The sequence below is a fragment of the Echiichthys vipera genome (assembly GCF_963691815.1).
Source record: "Echiichthys vipera genome assembly, chromosome: 8".
Classification (NCBI taxonomy): domain Eukaryota; kingdom Metazoa; phylum Chordata; class Actinopteri; order Perciformes; family Trachinidae; genus Echiichthys; species Echiichthys vipera.
The window spans coordinates 18,974,867-18,989,967 of record NC_139833.1 but is presented as its reverse complement, the minus strand read 5'-3'; the positions used below and the strand labels follow the sequence as shown (position 1 = coordinate 18,989,967).

Here is a 15,101-nt window from a genome sequence, read left to right as displayed (position 1 = left end):
TTATTTTGGCTCAATGCTAAAGAGTCCTGCTGTCCCAAATATACACTCGATCACCAAATGTAGATTAATCTGCTGCCGAAAATAGTTCCCAACAAATATACTCAGGGCTCCAGAGTGCAACCAAAATGTGTCAAATTCTGCCATAAATTTGCTGTTAGCATCTCTCCAGGCATTCTCTATACTTTACATGGTTGATCAACAAATAAAACTGTCTCAATGGCTTAATTGATGTATTTTAATGCCGGAAAAGATCATGGGGTCCATTTTTGGCTGGAATTACACTTTAAATGTGTGTGATTTCGTTTAAAAGATAGTACATGGATAAAGCTGTCTGAGTGAATATCACTGTGTAACCACTTCTCTAAAGTCAGACATTAAATGTCTTAGGAAAGACCTTTTTTGAAATGTAATCGGAAGTTATGTCAAACAGCAATATTAGGCTGTCTTTGCTCAATTGGTGAGTGTCTATGAGATCAAATAACTAATCATGATCCCAAGTGCATCCAGGAATGTAGCAAAACTAATCAGGTAAACAAAGTGGCTTTGTCTGAGAGGCCCATATTCTCAGACTTTGAAACTCCTGATATACATAATGTGTTAAGAAAATAAAAATGTATATGAGAACTGGCAAAAAAAATGCAATGTGTAAAATGTATTATTATGGTCCCAAAAGGCACGGTGAACTTTCTTTGGGTTCGCCTAAATTATGTGCCAGTGTAACCAATATGAAAAAGTTAGTCTGGAGCCTTGATACTATTTCCTCATTTCATGGGATTTGTTGACAAAAAAAGAAAAATGAAATAACACCAACCTTGTCCTTTTAAAAGGGAGCAATCCATTTGTACCATACAGCATGCAAAGAAATCATGGTGTGCAGAGGTACTATTTTTCCAAGCTCTGACCTGGAGAAGTGTCTGGCTCCAGAGCTTTATGCCAGACTGCATGCCAACAAGTTTCCTCATACAAAATGTTCTGTAATACATGACTTATATTAGATGCTGTCAAAGCAACATCCACCTGCCTGTCACTTTAATTCAAGCCAATTCAATGGAATAAAAGAGTTAAGGAATGTGTTTCCAGATTGGCTGTGACTCTGACTCTGACTGTGCAAACCTGATGCTAGACCTGTGACATGACATATTTTTTGGTTCTGAATGTGGGCTGGTTTTGATGCACTGAGGGTTAATTTGATTTCACCCACAGATTAGGGTTACATCCATGATTGGTGTTTTTTTGGATTTTAAATCCAGCCTGAGAGACACTGCCGCTCGTACGGCTTTGGTGTGAGTGCATGGTCATAAAATAAAAATGAAATTATTGTTGTGTTTCTAGATTTGTATCAGCTCTGTGCATTGATGGCTGGAGGGTATGAGTACACTACTAAATTTTTGTGATCCACATATATCACATGGAAAAATTAATTACAGAAGAAAGTAGCAGAGACAATTACCTTCACTCATAGTAACCTCAACAAAGGTTATAAATATTTACAAAGGTAATTGTAGCTAAAGTATCTATAGGTACAGATGAGGAGGATGGTTATAAAGCCAGGTCAGATGATGCATGTTGAGCTATCTATTTCTACGAACAATGCTAGTTAATTTTACGTCTTTCTGTGTTACAAACAGACCAGCCTTCTATTACTGCACTTCCTTTTATGATGAGTGCAGTAATAGGAGGCTCACACGCATACACTACAGGGCGCCTGCAGCGGAAATAATAGCCTCTGAGCATGGGCGGGCAGATGGCATCTATTCTACGTTAGATCGCTGTGTGGACATTAAAGTGCTCGGCCGTGATGAATGCAGGCTGAAACTCCTTTGTCCTGTGGGTGTTCCAACACAAGGAAATGTTAAATACGCCCTCCTCCTCTCATTTATTCTCCCCTCTGCCCTTCTTCCTTCCGCACACAGGGGACTAGCAGCAGGGCAGGAAGTCCTTATTTTTTACCAAGCTAAATGCTTTAATTAAGCCTTCCAAGCACTTGGGAAGAGACAAAGAGGTAATGCCATCAGCCTCATTAGAGCTTGCTGCATCTGTACTCTGCTCTACCATTAGCTGCCATGGGAGCACTGTCACCTGAAACTTCACTTACCTAGGTTCATGTCACCACTTGGATAAATGCTAAAACGGGATCAGAATAACCCGGATATGCCCGGAACTTGTTCTCAAAAAAGCCTCGAGAAGGTTTGAAAAATTCAACACATTTTATTGTTCTCATAAAGCCTTATGATCGATTCAAATTACAGGTACAAACATAGCTTGGAGGAGTTTCGGTCCTTTGGGTTTATCTCACTGATATTCACGTCACTCTGTTTCTCGCTGAAACCCTTAAAAGGTCATCCATCATGATTTCCATTTGAAAAGGCAATCTCATGTCTGGTGCGGTTGAATGTACAGAAGTCAGTCCAAAGACAGGTCTGCCAGTTGGAGTTTACAGAGACGGTCTGCACATTGAATATTTTAAGCTCCCAAGAAGTAGAGAGCTTGAAAGCTTTGTTTGGAAAACATCAATGATATAAAAATATCTGACCTTTTGGATACATACAGTGAACACAATGTCCCATGTGCCATTGATCTCAAGAACGAGGATATTAAAAAAAAATATGAAGCTTTTAATGAGCAACAAGTACATAACAAGCGCTCTCTTTGTGCAGCGGTGTAAAGTGTACTCCAGGGTGTGTCGGTACGGTGTGTCATCACTGTCGGATATTAATGGCCTTGCAATGGTAAACTTGGGCTTTTTGTGTAAACGACTTATTACGTTATAAACTCTAGCGGTGGAGAATGCCCTCTCTATTACACTTTCATTATGAACCACCAATTTTGTTTGCTGGTTGGCCCGCTTGTGCTACTGAATACTCCACCTAGCAAACATTAGTCAAGTCTCATCTTCTTCTTGCACAACTATGGAGTTATTAAATCCAAATTTCACCCAAAGGCTTGCTTCTAAAATTAACTCTAGACAGATTTTCAAACCGTGTGGCTGCAACTGACGGGTGCATGTTAGTAATTGTAGTTTGGCCCGCTGATTTGACCAACACATATTATTACTTGCAGCAGTGGCTGTGGCACACAAGTATGGAGGCGATTAAAGTGAAATTCGGTGTAAAATCATCCCAGGCCCTTTTAGGCAAATACACTCATCAAATAAGCCTTTGAGACAATTTATTTTTTTGTACAAACTACTAGCGGAGAAATCCGGGACAGTTGCTAACAGCCAAATGTGGCTAACAGCTCAGGCAGCAAGTTGAACCTATTAAAACAGCATTTTAACCACTAACACTGCTCCAAATAACACCAAACCTCTTCAGTAGTCCTTACACATTCACTTAACCAACAACAACATAGTTTGTGAACACAGAGTTTATTGAAAGAGTGTTTTGAAAGACTTACCTACTGGCCCCAGGTACCAGCTCCTCTCTAGTAAAGTTTTTTCAAGTCAATTACCAAATGCAATCCAAGAGTAAGGAGCCCATTGATGATTTATTTCAGCAAAACACGTAAACATGTTCATAACATACAGTACAGTTATGACTAAATGTCCCCATACAGGGTATTACAATCTCATCTAGCAGCATCTGCCCTCTGCAGTGTTCTGCTTTGTTTTCAGAAGCCTGGTGAAGGTCATTCAATGATAATGCTTTTCTGAGACAGTGTTGTTGTGTTGCTCCCCTCAGGCCTGGCCAGGGCCAAGTCGGTCCCCAGCCATACCTACTCCAACGAGGTGGTAACCCTATGGTACCGGCCTCCAGATGTCCTGCTTGGATCCACAGACTACTCCACCTGCCTGGACATGTGGTGAGTACTCCTAACCTCTGAGACCCCCAACCCCCATACACTCTTTGTATAATTAACCCTTGATTTATTCAGGTAGTTCCCCTAAGAACTTGATCAGATTTTTCTACACTAAACCAGTTTAAAAGCTAGTGATATGTAGCTCACACTAAAACAAGGGTGCATTCTCTGTAGTATGCTGTAGATTGGTTGTGCCAGTAATTGTGTGCCATGTAGTTTGTGTCTTTGCTCTCCGTTCACCTCCTGTAGCCCGCCCCCCCTACCACCACCACCACATTTGCACGTATTGAAACATGCATTGAAAAGTTGTTGTGTTTTACAAAATCATCCGAGTAACATTAGCCAGTGTTCTGTAGAGAAAAATATAAATTAAGTTATAATTATGCAAGACATTACATTAGCGGTGTACAGCGTTCCAAACTATCCATTATTAAACAATCTCTATCTTCTTAATGATGCTGCTGACAGCTCTGCACAGGAGCTGCTTTTGCTAACATTAGCATCACTGAGAGGATGGATTGCCTTCATAGCACCAAATTCTGAAGGTCATGATTTAGAGGATGTTTAGGTGATGAATCTAATATAGTCATATGATTTGCATAATGATGTCATTTGGAAATTCTAATTAGTTTTTTACAATCTACCATCTTAACAACTACTAAGCTAACTGCTAATCAGCGTTATTGCTGTATTGCAAAGCAAAACCATATAGTCCACTTCATAGATATCCAAGCATGAAAATCATATTGTACAGTCTTTATGTTTCTTTTTCCTTTTTCTTTTTGTCCATCTAACAGAAACATGTTGATTAGCTGCAGCTGAGTACATATTCTGGTGACAGCCGTCATATCGGCGACAAAATCGTTCAGCTCTTTCAAATTAAAAATATATGTCATTTTTATATTAAAATGATTCAATTCAATTCAATTTTTCAATTCAATTTTATTTATAGTGCAAAATCATAACAAATATTATCTCAGGACACTTTACAGAGTAGGTATAGACCACACTGTATGACTAATTTATGATTTACATAGACCCAACAATTCCTCCATAGAGTACGGTGGCAACGAAAACCTTGCCTATAACAGGCAGGAACGTCGGACAGAACCAGCTCTGTGCAGGACGGCCATCTGTCTGCAACTTTGATGTTCTGTCAACGCTATGGCTTAGTGAAACCAGTGTGAAGTAGCTTGCTTTAATATTGAAAATCTGCTAGCTTTTTGATTACATAGTGTAGAACTGGACAGCAATTTGATGTTGATGTTGCATCTGATACCAGAGCTTTAAGACATGTTTGAGATCCTTTAAGATAATTGCATTATTAACAATTTTCAAAACTGGCCTAAAGACCAATGATACAGGAAAACAAATCTAAAGAAAGTAATAAATCATGATGACTAAACAACAAGACAAACAGAAGAACACAAATTATACCTTTTTAATAAATTTGATTAATCTGCAATTATATTCCACCAGAAATTTCACTCTGACTACAGAGACACTGTCCCCAGAATCATAATATTTGACTCTGATGCAGAGATGCTCAAATAAAGTATATTAAATTCTATCTGATTCATCGTCCTCACTTAGAAAGATACCATTTTAAATGGAGTTGTGTAAAACTGCAGCAGATGCCTGAACAGGAAATAGAAAAGTATATGCCCCAGAGGTGGAGGTATATTGTGACCCCTTCTGTCTGGACAGTCAGCAGGGACATCCCATAAACCCCAGCTGCATTCTCCAACATCCAATTAAAAAGCAGTTTGGACCTTTGGGGGTCTGGGAGGCAGAGGGACAGTGTGTCTGCTTCAAGGGTATTTGCAGGTGGGCAATCTGCAGAGTGGTTTTCCATCCCACTGAGAGTTGCCCTGCGACACAAACACACACACTCACACACACACACACTCACCCCTGGTCACTAAGGAAGCAGTCTTCCATGAAGAAGCATCTCTTGCAGGACCAAAAGATTGTGCAGATATGTCTTCCTGCCATGAGAAGCATCCATCACAGCAGCCTACAGGTTACAGGCTGCCATCTGTGAGGAGGGAGGATGTGATGGAAGACTGCTCTATTTTTACCGTTGTGCATCTCTCTCACATGTCAGTCAATCAGAGTCAACGCTGAGATCACTCAAGCGTGGTCATGCACAGATTCATGAGCAGGTTAAGTTGAACAGTGCATTTGTTGGGGACTTTTTCAGCAGCAGATGAATCTGCTCCACAGCTTACAGTAGCTCTACAGCACAGATGAATAAGATGTATCAGGCTTTGGATACACACACAATGGAATCGAACTATCGGCATCTAATTTATAAGTGCATAATGGGACTAAGAACTAAAAACATACTTAATAACTAATTAAACTAAGAACATACTTAGTATTTTGTGGAGAAACCAGCATGTCTCTGTGTACTACTTCTCCAAGGGCTTTTCTGTGTGCCTACAGTACTGACACATAATCCCAATAACTGTCAGCAATTACTGTATTGAGGTTGTGGCCCAGTGTAACACTCTGTCAGGTTGATGGTGTGCGTGGGTGTGAAAGTGCACAGAGCAGTGATGTTGAAAGAGCCAGGACTTTATTTATGGGAATTTAAGAGAGGACAAATGCGTAAAACTAAGTGAGAGTGGTTATTATTATTTTGCCCTCATAGAAATCACAAAAACAGGCAAATCCTTTATTAACCACAGATCTAAGATTTTTCTTAGCTCAAAATAATGTATTCTTTGTTGCAAAAAACAACAAATTAGACACAATTTTAACTCCACAGTTAGTGAGATCTGTTCATTGTTGGTATTGGTCTTGTCATTGGATTTGTTGACAAAAAGATAGGAAAATGCCAGCTTACACACTAACATACACTATATACATCCAGTGTATAAAATCCAATAAATTATGTTCTCAAAGTCATTCTCTCACCTCGACTTGATCCCCTGTTTGAGAGAGAGCTTTAACCTGAGGAATATTTGTATGTATGTCAACTGATGGCTATCGCCTTTTCTCTGTAGTAATATTAGTAATTAATTAAAACGGATTATTGGAGCAAAATAAGTTTGAATTTCAATTACTTCCTGGTTAAATAGAGATTCAGTGTAATTTATATATATATATATATATATATATATATATATATATATATATATATATTGCACTGAAAGCCTAGGAATATCATGATCTATTTAAAGCCATGCCAGAGTTTAAAACAATAAGTCTTAAAGGATAACTCTGAGACAGAATCACTTGGGTTTTGCAGGGTTTTTTTGCACTTTCCTGTGGCGTTACAAATGTCCTCTCAGCCAGGACTGCTGCCGTCAGGGGGGTTCATTACAGATTTTGAACAAACAGGACTGTATTTACTGAGACTAATTTACTGTGTGCTAAAACTTAAGGAGCGCGGCTGGCCCCATTGACCGACTGATTTACCGAGGTCTTACAGTCACAGCCTGTAATGGCTCAGACGCTGGAACCCAAAAGCAAGACACAAAGACAGTTCTTGTTTACTGAGGTCAAAACCAGGTAATGAGTCAGAATGGGCAAACTTAACCAGACTGGGGAAAGGTAAAGAATCATCAAACTGAGTATCAGGCAAAATGTCAGGGATGCCGAGTTACACTGAACGCTGCAAACTAGACAATCTGGCAGGAACTGATGGAGATGAACTGGTTTAATTCAATATCGTCTTTCAATGGAATCATATCGTGAAAATCCTATATTGAGATATCTTGATACACAATTACATCATTTAAATTGTTAATACCAAGCACGTACTAACTATTTTTTTCTGAAATCGTTATGTGAAGTATTTGCACTAAAGTTCTAAATAAAATGAGAAAAATACTATTTTTTCATTAGTTACATATTAAATTCACACAGGGGTATACAAACATAGGCTTTACCATGTGGTTATGTCATGTAGACTATGTATTTACTGAAATACCATTTACCATAAATGTATGTACATATGCACATACATATAAATTAATACATACAAACTTATAGATACATCCTCAACCATTATATAAAAGGTATGCAGTTACCTTTAACAAGATTAGATTATGGTGAACTACCTCACCACTCCTGTTTAGTCTTACTTTCTCTCACTGTTGTCAGGGAACATTTTCATCCTGATCCAGTATCAGGCCTAAACCATACACCTTGCCTGACAGCAAACTGATAGACAGGCATAGCCCGAGATGAAAATGGTATTGTTTGGAAGCTGACCTCATACTCACATACACACACACACACACACACACACACACACCTCAGGTGACAGAGCTGTTGTGTATGCTTCAATGGAAACACTGGATGCTGAGGTTACAGCTATGCCGTGGAGATGGATGGATCTTGATGATACAGGATTTTATTCACAACAGGCTTCAGGACTGTTGGAATGCACTGAGCCTGAAAGTGAATCTGTCAGGAAACAATAGCCCCCTTTTGCAAATGAGCTCTGACAACAGTTTTCACACACACACACACACACACACACACACACACACACACACACACACACACACACACACACACACACACACACACACACACGCACGCAAACTCCTCCTTCAATCTCCCTCTTTACTAGACTTGATATTACTCAGCTCCTCGCCGATCTACTGATTTACCAGTTTCCATAGTTTAACAGCCTTTGGGAATAATCCATATCTTTTCAAAATTACTTTTATGTTGAGGCTTGTTAAGGTGAATAAACAGTAAGTTCTAGATGTACAGTATACAAAGAGCTAACAAGTCATTTTTGTTGTGTTTTTCAGTGATTGAAATTATGGTACTATTATTTTTTAGCAGTAAATCTGTGAAAGATATGAGGACAAATGAAAACAATCCACTGGACTTGTAATCATTAAGCTTTGAACAGAGTCAGTACTGAATCATTTTATTTATGTTGTTATTTATTTGAAGTTTATTTTACAGGGATCACTTATAATAATCATATATTTCAATAAATTAAACTTGATGCATTATATAGAGATATAGCTCTTTATAACCAGGGAGGTGAACACATACATCATATACATTACATACAACAAGAATTATAAAATACTGTCCACTATGTACACGGCCACAAAATGCATATGGTATTCACAGAATAGTTGTAGTTAATGATGGTTTATAAAATAAAATGTAATGAATGTATTATTGATTCTCCTTTTAACCACCTTTTTAACACGATGGAAAACTAATACAAATCTGCGTGTTTTCTTTTCAAGGGGAGTGGGCTGCATTTTCATTGAGATGATCCAAGGAGTGGCTGCCTTTCCTGGGATGAAGGACATCCAGGACCAGCTGGAGAGGATATTTCTGGTGAGTCCCTGAATCGCTGCAATGTCTACGTGTGTGCACGGCAGCTATTGTAGAAAACCTGCTGGATCATATTCCTTTTCAATCCAGCAACAGCAGGAACATGGCTCAGTATTGTATGAAGATTTTTGATACAGAAGTGAATACAGTACCTGAGGTTCAGTGCTGATACCTAACTTTGATGAATCCTTTCCAAAACATTTTTAAAAGGATTTAACCAATTACCCCAAACTTCTCAAAACATACAAGAGCTTTGCCGTGAAGGCGATCAAACTGTTAAGGACTTAGAATGGTCAGTGGTTGAATACTAAACCCTGCCTGGACTGACATGATATTGACACAATCTGTACATCGTTTACTGGGTAAACAAAGCGTGTTTGACTGCAAAGTTTTGTCTTGTCAAAAGATATACCCACTGCACAATGCTACGTTGGAGTGACGTATTTTCTATGTCATTTTTGGACGTCCAATTTCGATCCACTGAAGGGGTTATTTTGCAATGCCAGGTGATGTCTTTTTTCAACTTTACCTTACGTCCAATTTTGACATCTGTGGGACCTCTGTGTAAGGGCTATTTAAAATGCAAATGTGCTAGTTTGTGGATTTCTTTTCAACATCAAATTGAGACAAATTTTAGACTACTTCTACAATGATAATAGCATGGCACTTCTCTAAGCCGCTTATGGCCGCCATTCAGCACCTACGGCCTCTCAGATCTCCACCTCAAACATACAGCATTCAGACATGGCAAGGTGAAGTGTCTTGCCCAAGGACACAACGATCATGACACAAGGCAGGGTAGGCATCTAACCACCAACCCTCCGAACATTGGCCAACCTGCTCTACCACCTGAGCCACAGCTTCTAGCGGAGGCGCTAACATTAGCTTGTTGCTCCTGACCTGCATTTTCTGGCTCGGTAGTATTTGACTGTTGGAGAGTTCTGTTATAATAAGGTGGATAGGCTACCATGAAATTATTTTCCACAAATTGCATTTCCAAATAAAAATACAGATTAATGCAAAAAATACATATGCTTAAATAAATAACTTGATTATTCAAAATAAACCAGATAAAGAAAAACAGGAAAATGTAAAATAACAAAAATCAATTGTCACCTGTCATAGACCTCCAAATGACATCCAAAAAATGTAGCCAGTTGAAGGGTCATATGATAGACGTCAATATGACGTCCAAGTTGGGTCATGGTTGGAAGTCCGAATCGTGGACCTAGTTTGGACATTTGAATAGATGTCCAGAATTGGCCATGGACTGATGGACCCAATATAGACATGAGCTGCATGTCTATCTAACATCCAATGTTTAGTGGGTACAAGACCTGATGACGCTAACTTCCATTACTAGATAACTCATTACTCAAGAAGTATAGCAATTCAATATCCAGCCCTAAGTAGGAATGCAGGGGCCAAAATAAAAAAAAAAAAAGTATAATCAATACCTCAAATGTGTGTGATGCTGGTAAAACTTCTTTTTAGCAGAGGAGCAGGTTTCATATTTCACTTTGATAAATATTGCTGTGCATTATTCATTTCACTGTAGGAGACCACACTCAAACAAGGAGAAATTAAACAGTCATGAACTTAGCTCTTATACAATCTTGATACCAGAGTTTTCCATGCGAACTCTGATTTTTCCAATTTGGGCCAATGCTTCAAATGTATTCAACATTACCGACTTGAAAGAGTTTTTTTTGTTATTTAGTATTGCAGTTCCTGTTCCCTTTTCCATTTAGATCTTTTTTCTGCCCAATTACACTTCATTTCAGTGCACCTGCATTGCACCCACTAAATTTGACATTAGCTTACATTGTGTTTTCCCTCACATTTTCTGTCATCTAACATGATCATCCTTGATGTGAAAACATAAAGTTAGGTTCATAGCTATTAGAGTTTTAGTCTCCAGCAGTGGAGTGGTGTAAAAGTGGGGAAACTGATCATTTTATAGCATGTAGGGAAGCCTATATGGAACTGCACATCTTTTCAATTTAAAGGCCTATGCTGATGACAGGGTCAGAAAAAACAGTTTGAATCCATGCTTTTATCCTGCCTTGTAGCAACGATACAGAATGATAGTCTCCATGTGATTTTTTTCTACACACATTGTAGACACATTAATACCGGTCTAGTCTCATTTGAATGCCACAGCATACACTAGCACTGATGTTCACCAGGTGTGTTGTCTGTTTCAATCTGGACTACCTCCAGCAGGATATTGATCCGTGTCACAAATCAGCTATCATCCCAAGATGCTTGGGAAATGTTCTAATCATGTCAACAGAGTTCTTTTAAATTAAATGGAACATGGGGTTTGCAGCATAAATTTTAAGTTGAAAAATTAAGTAGGAAGTCCATGATAGTATTTTGTCAACATGGACCAAAATCCCACATATCTTGGGTACTAGACTCGTGAGCAATACTACAATGGTGTGTATCTCTGCATTGGACTGAAGCATAGCATATATATATATATATTTTTTTTTTTTTTAAAGTGAAGTAAGGTCTCATGAATCCTTAATGCCTGATCTGCCATCCCCCATATAATTCCATCCCCAATCTCTTAATTGAAGCAGAGTGTAGCAGGGCAGACATAATGGATTTATATTCATAGGCTGGAAGGCCTGAATAATTAATGTAGAAAATGACAGAGATGAGAGTATGAAAGGGTTCAACCAGGGAAGAAGTCAAGTGGAGACAAAGCATGTTCACTGCTGTTTGGCCTCTGGACTGAAGGCTAAAGATACACATCAGAGATTGGATGGATTTGGATGAAGGGATGAGTAGAGGTGGAGGAAGCCCTGCAGGAACAGGGTTTTCTCACAAAGCACTGAAACCTAGCAGGAGGAGAGGAAGATAAGGAAAAATGCTTCTTATTGATTGCCTTCTATGCCAGAAGGGGAAAAGTGGGGTATTTCCTGCACACATCTGTAAAAGGCTCCAGCTCCCAGTGATCCCAGCTCCCTTCTGAGACAAAAAAGACACACCGTGATTGGACGAGAGAGGTCGACAGCCCTATGGCCGCTGGCCAGAATTTCGATGAGGCTCAGCTGCACACTACTTCCCTAAAGAGGTTTTTCAGTTTGGTCCGAAATCTTTGTTTTTCACTCTCTGTCGCCATCATGGAGGTCCACTGGAGAATGGAATGTACGCCAATAATATACAGTACACATCAGGACAGTCTGACTGAACAAAGAGCCTGAATGCCTGAAAAAGAATAGCTGATAAAAACTGATGCGGTATAACTGTAGATCCATTCAGAAACACATGGACTGCACCTTTGACAGAAAATGTTCTCAACGCCTAATTTAATTAATTCTGTACAAAGAGACTTTAAGGTCAGAATCAGAATTCTTTTTGTCATTATACTTAGTACAATGAAATTTTGTATGGTTTCTCCCGTACACATATCAAAACAATAAATAAAATCAAAACACAAGCACAAACACAAAGTCTTGTGCTCTTCCCTCGTCTGTGGTCCAAAACATTATTGTGCAACATTCTGATAATGGTCCAAGCACTGTAAGTGCTGTAAGTAATGCTACTTTTGTCAAAATGCTATAGATTCTGTAAGACTCTCCCACATTCATTTATTGATCAATGCAGACTGCTTTACTAACATTCCGGCTTTAACCAAATGCATTTTTTAATGCTTGTTTAAATACATCTACTAGTTGAAGAATGTTTTCTTAAACATCATTTTACATGCTGTCACTTTTAGTTTGACCTCCAAATAGGATATTATGAGTTCCTATAAATCTAGTATGTTTTACCGGATGTATGCTGTTTATATAAAGCTTGCTACTGGCCGTCTATTTCAGCCGGCATTCGCTGCCTTTCTACTATCCCCGCTATCTGTTTGGCAAGGGCACCGTCATTGCAGCCGCAGCTTAATGACTATTAGAAGATTGTGATTGGTTTAAAAAAATACTAACACGTTTTTCCCCATGTACCAGAATGTTTTCTCATGCAGCCAGACTTTTCCCCAGTGCTGACACAGTGTTTTGGAGATTATAATAAACCTTATTTAAAGATATAATCCGTAAGATTTTCCTCTATTTAACTGTCTGTTAAGTTGCTATCTATCTAAGAGTGATTTAAAACAATGGTGATTGACCATATGACCCACTAATGAAAGCACTTATATCGGCCTCTTTGCCGAGTATTCCAATCTGTGTGTCTGTGGTGTAATTTCCCTCGCTAAATGCAAATGCACTGCAAGATGAGTGACGCTTCTTACATCCATCAGCAGCCGCTGGTCCGCCCAGGTGGAGCACGTCACTGCCGGTTATGCTGCGGTTCATTGTAATCGGAGCTCGGGAACTTCCAACTTCTGAGTCAGGCTTGTAGTAAGGGCAGCTAAAAAAATTAATGAAGGCACTTCTACTTGCCTTTTTTTGTGGTGACATTCCCTCCCCAGATGTAAATAGGCCGCCATGTTAGTGACACGGCTGACAGCTGTTGGCCTAGATCGTCACTCACAGTTATGCTGCGTTCACTTGTAATTGGAAATCGGGAACTTCCAACTCAAGTCTGAGAATATATGTGTTTGTATGGATTTAAGAGGGTGACATATAGGGGACGGACTGGAAGTAGAGAGGTGAATGTGTGTCAATAAAGTCTACAAAAAAGAACAAGCTCACCCGCAATTACATCTTACTGCCAAAGAGGCCGCTAGAAACAAGGTATCTCAAATCTTACGGATTACATCTTTAATCTTAACTTCCATAAACATAACAATAACTTAACTTTAATTGATATTCCATCTATTTGTATGTATCTTTGTTAATAATATAACTCTATAAATGTATTCCATTGCCTAGAAAAAAGACTGATGAGCCAAACTGAGCCTTTGCTATTTCTCATCAAAATCACAGTCTGTGTTTTTGTTTGTGTGTATTTAGCTGTCAGCTAGAAATAGGAGAGACGGATGAATATGGAAATGTGGAGGTGTGCGGCTTGGTGAGGCAATGTGTGATCACAGAACTGGTCTACCTGTCAGAGTGAGCCTGGTGTTGACATTTCCATTCATTCTGTCTGCTCTGCGGTCCTGTGTGTCTGCTGCTGAGCTGTCAGACGGGTCAGAGTTTGGGTGCACAGCCTCAGAGACTCATGTGAAGGGCACCATCAATGAATTATGCGGAGTCAGAAGCATCTTAAAGGCCATGTTGTTTGAAGAGAGGAAGTGAAAGGTCAGCCTCCATCACTGTTAAGAGGCACCCTGCCAGGAGTTGAGTTGGCACATTGAACACAACGCCCTCGCAGAGCTGGAATGTCACAAGGTGGCCTGGAGTTTTTCCTCATGTCAGCCAAACCTTCAGCAGAATGGGCCGCTTGCGTTGTTGTTGAAAAACATCATAAAGGTGCTTGCCATTTCTTCAGGGGGTCGTGAGAGTATGTGGGAGCTAAATTAGTGGCACTGCAAGTTTGGTGATCAGTCATCTTCTGCTCTGATTACCCAAGTATGGTAACTTTTGCACATATGATGTAAACGTTGCTAGCAGTAGTCAGATTACTACAAACACTGACAATTTTATGTTTAGTAAGTTTAGTTTAGTTTATTTTTATTCATATAAAACAATAAAAAATAAATAATTTTAAACATATCACAGTTTACTGAAAAGGCTTGAAGCAAAAGCTTATATATGCCTATCCTATTTTCTTTTCAAATAAATCGACCCAGCTCAAAGAAAAATAGAAATAATGAATAAATAAAAGATTTTCAAAAGTAGTAATAATATTAATAATTAATTTATAATACAGCGATAAACTCTTGTGGGTCAGTTGCCGCATCTGACTGCTGATCGGCCAGTTGATTTATTCTTTGTACTTCTATTACTTTGACACTTTTATTGATCAGCAATAAATTAATCAACGTACAATAGTTTCTTTAATATTAATATGGTTTTAGAAATTTGACAGTGTGCACATTTTTGTTGGGTGTACGGGCATAATTTGTCGTAATGTGT

The 15,101-nt window shown here is 38.9% G+C and overlaps 1 protein-coding gene across 2 annotated transcripts in view; it reads left to right on the top strand.

Annotated features, from left to right (window-relative positions):
* Positions 1–15,101, top strand: part of cdk14 (cyclin dependent kinase 14) — a 179,864-nt gene that overhangs the window by 94,233 nt on the left and 70,530 nt on the right. For both annotated transcript variants that reach the window (XM_083917973.1, XM_083917974.1), the window contains 2 exons: positions 3,681–3,801; positions 9,030–9,123. In XM_083917973.1, the coding sequence (XP_083774099.1) occupies positions 3,681–3,801; positions 9,030–9,123 (215 nt within the window). The remainder of the gene's footprint in view (positions 1–3,680; positions 3,802–9,029; positions 9,124–15,101) is intronic.